The sequence below is a fragment of the Mandrillus leucophaeus genome, unplaced genomic scaffold (genome assembly GCF_000951045.1).
Source record: "Mandrillus leucophaeus isolate KB7577 unplaced genomic scaffold, Mleu.le_1.0 Scaffold93, whole genome shotgun sequence".
Lineage (NCBI taxonomy): Eukaryota > Metazoa > Chordata > Mammalia > Primates > Cercopithecidae > Mandrillus > Mandrillus leucophaeus.
In genome coordinates this window covers 1,688,232-1,690,767 of record NW_012110141.1, presented here as the reverse complement: position 1 = coordinate 1,690,767, position 2,536 = coordinate 1,688,232, and the positions used below count along the sequence as shown (strand labels likewise).

At 43.4% G+C, this 2,536-nt stretch overlaps 1 protein-coding gene across 1 annotated transcript in view; it reads left to right on the top strand.

Annotated features, from left to right (window-relative positions):
- The window catches only part of DOCK8 (dedicator of cytokinesis 8), a 291,909-nt gene that overhangs the window by 179,460 nt on the left and 109,913 nt on the right, over positions 1–2,536 (top strand). The window contains exons 19-20 of the mRNA XM_011970193.1: positions 26–121; positions 791–1,025. Of these exons, the coding sequence (XP_011825583.1) occupies positions 26–121; positions 791–1,025 (331 nt within the window). The remainder of the gene's footprint in view (positions 1–25; positions 122–790; positions 1,026–2,536) is intronic.

The following is a 2,536-nucleotide window of genomic DNA, read 5'->3' as shown; positions in this document are numbered from 1 at the left end:
TTCTTCTTCTTCTTCTTTAACACAGAAAGTCCCTTTACAGAATCCTCCCATTAAGTGGGCTGAAGGACATAAGGGAGTATTTAATATTGAAGTGCAAGCTGTTTCTTCTGTGCACACCCAGGTAAGGAATGTCAATGTTAATAAGGAAGGTAAAGGTGCAGCAGAGGAACCTTTGAAGGACAGGCCAATAAAAGATCAATGAAAATCCTTGTCTACAGATAAATAAAAAGTAATCCTTTAGTTCTTTGTGGGGACATGCAAACCTCTTTAGGTTTCATTTGTCGTTGGAATAGAAAGACCTTACAAAACCGCTGAGTACCTAAAGGAAAGAACCTTGTATCTGCAATGGTGGTTGAGAAACTTTGCAGGGACACTTGATTTGAAGCTCTCATCTGCTGTTACCTCTTTTCCCTCCGTAATTCTGCCACTTTACCAGCCTTTGAAAAGAAATTCCGTACTCCCCCCATCACCTGCCACTGTCTGAGTTCTGCATCTGCTGAGACCCCTCTCTTGGCAGTATGCTTTACCTGGTATGCTGACCTCTGCTTACAGAACATGTCAGAGCCTAAATTATTTGTTCTTCGCTAATAATTATTGAAAGGTTCAATTTTGTGCACCACATTCTACAAAGAAGTTCATAACCTCAGTCTGAAACATCATGTCTTAGGCCTTCTGGTCTGAAACACTGGATAAGAGGTTCTATCCATAAAGAGCTATTCAATTGTGTTTATGAATCCACTGGTGAACAATGATGATATAAAACCCCATGACCTGCCTTCTCCCTTCCCAGGACAACCACCTGGAGAAGTTCTTCACCCTCTGCCACTCCCTGGAGAGCCAGGTGACCTTCCCCATCCGCGTGCTGGATCAGAAGATCAGCGAGATGGCGCTGGAGCACGAGCTGAAGCTCAGCATCATCTGCCTGAACTCCTCCCGCCTGGAGCCGCTCGTGCTCTTCCTGCACCTGGTGCTGGACAAGCTCTTCCAGCTGTCCGTGCAGCCCATGGTCATCGCTGGCCAGACAGGTAGGAACCTGCAGGGCTGGGCTGGAAGGAGGCAGGAGCAAGCAAGCATTGCCTTCTTTAATGAAGAATGACTTTCCAGAAATCCAGAGACAATGTGATCTTCCTTTCCACTGATGATGTGTGTTCAAAGGAGGCCAAGTCTTGTGCTATTTTTTTTTTTTTTTTGACACACTCTGCATGTTGGAAAGAAAAAGAAACATTAAAATAGGGTTCTTAATATTATAGCTTTTTGTAAACTTTATTAAGTGATTATAGGCAGTCTTTCAAATTCCATTTCTGGTCATTGATGAATTCATTTTACCTTGAAGATATTTTTGTTTTCTTGACTAACAGGAAATGGAACATTTTAGAGTAAGACAACCTGTGTTAAATGGAGGGAAGGAACTCTCTAAATTGAAACGCAATGTGATCAATTTTTAAAGTTAAAACATAAACTCACTATTTTAAAGTGTATAGTTCAGTGGTTTTTAGTATAGTCACAAGGTTGTGCAATGATAGCTGCAATCTAATTTCATAACATTTCCATCAGCTCCAAATAAAACCTCATACCCTTTAGCAGTCACTCCCTATTCATCCCTCCCCCTAGAACTCATCTGTTCTCTCTCTCACAGTCTATTTCAAATGCTTGCTTTTAACAAATTAACACTAAATACAATGTGTACATTTTCCCTTACAAATAATCTCAAAAGCTTATCCTGGAGGCATGACCAGGGTCCAGTGGTTCTCATAACTCCTCCAGGGTAGACTGGCTGGTGTAGGGCATCTTTATTTGCCACCATTTTCAGCTGTGCCTATATAGCTCTTTGCTGTCCAGTCCAGCAGATGTCTTTTGGGTACCATCCATATGCCCAGTACTGTACTAAAAGTTGTAGGCTTTGCGACAATAACCAAGAGTATCTCAGACCTTAGAGGACTTATAATATGGCAAAGAGTCAGCAGCACAGGACAGGGGTCCTCAAAGGGACACAGCTAAATTTTTCAGTGGTGGTGGGGAGGGTGGTATCAAAGGAGAGAGCGAGAAAACATCCATTTGGGAGGATGCAGGAGGTCCACACGAAGAGATGGCCTTGAAGAAGGGATAGAGTGAAAACCAACAAAATAGGGGCAATGAGATGAGCGTGGCACAGCAGAGAACCAGACAAGTGTGGGAGTGTCAGGAAGAAAGTCAGTAGCTCGGTTGGTGGTGAAACATAAGCACGTGTGGAAGTGGGCTGGGACAATGAAGTGAGGGAGCTTTTAGAGCCAGGGAGGGGCGTGTCCTCTTAATCTCTCACCTGCTTTGCACCCTGAGATGCATCTTTTGTGGTTCCACAGCTCAAACGTCCTGTGTTGGAGGCTAACTTTTCATCCATGTAGCAGTTGCCTCTCCAGCTAGATTCTTGCAGAGCTCTGCCCTCCTTTGATTGCTTTCTACACCCCCACATATGTGGCACACTGCTTTGTATATTCCAGCTAGTTAATACAGACTTGTTCACCAGACAAAATATTTATATGTTTTGAGCAGCTTCTCC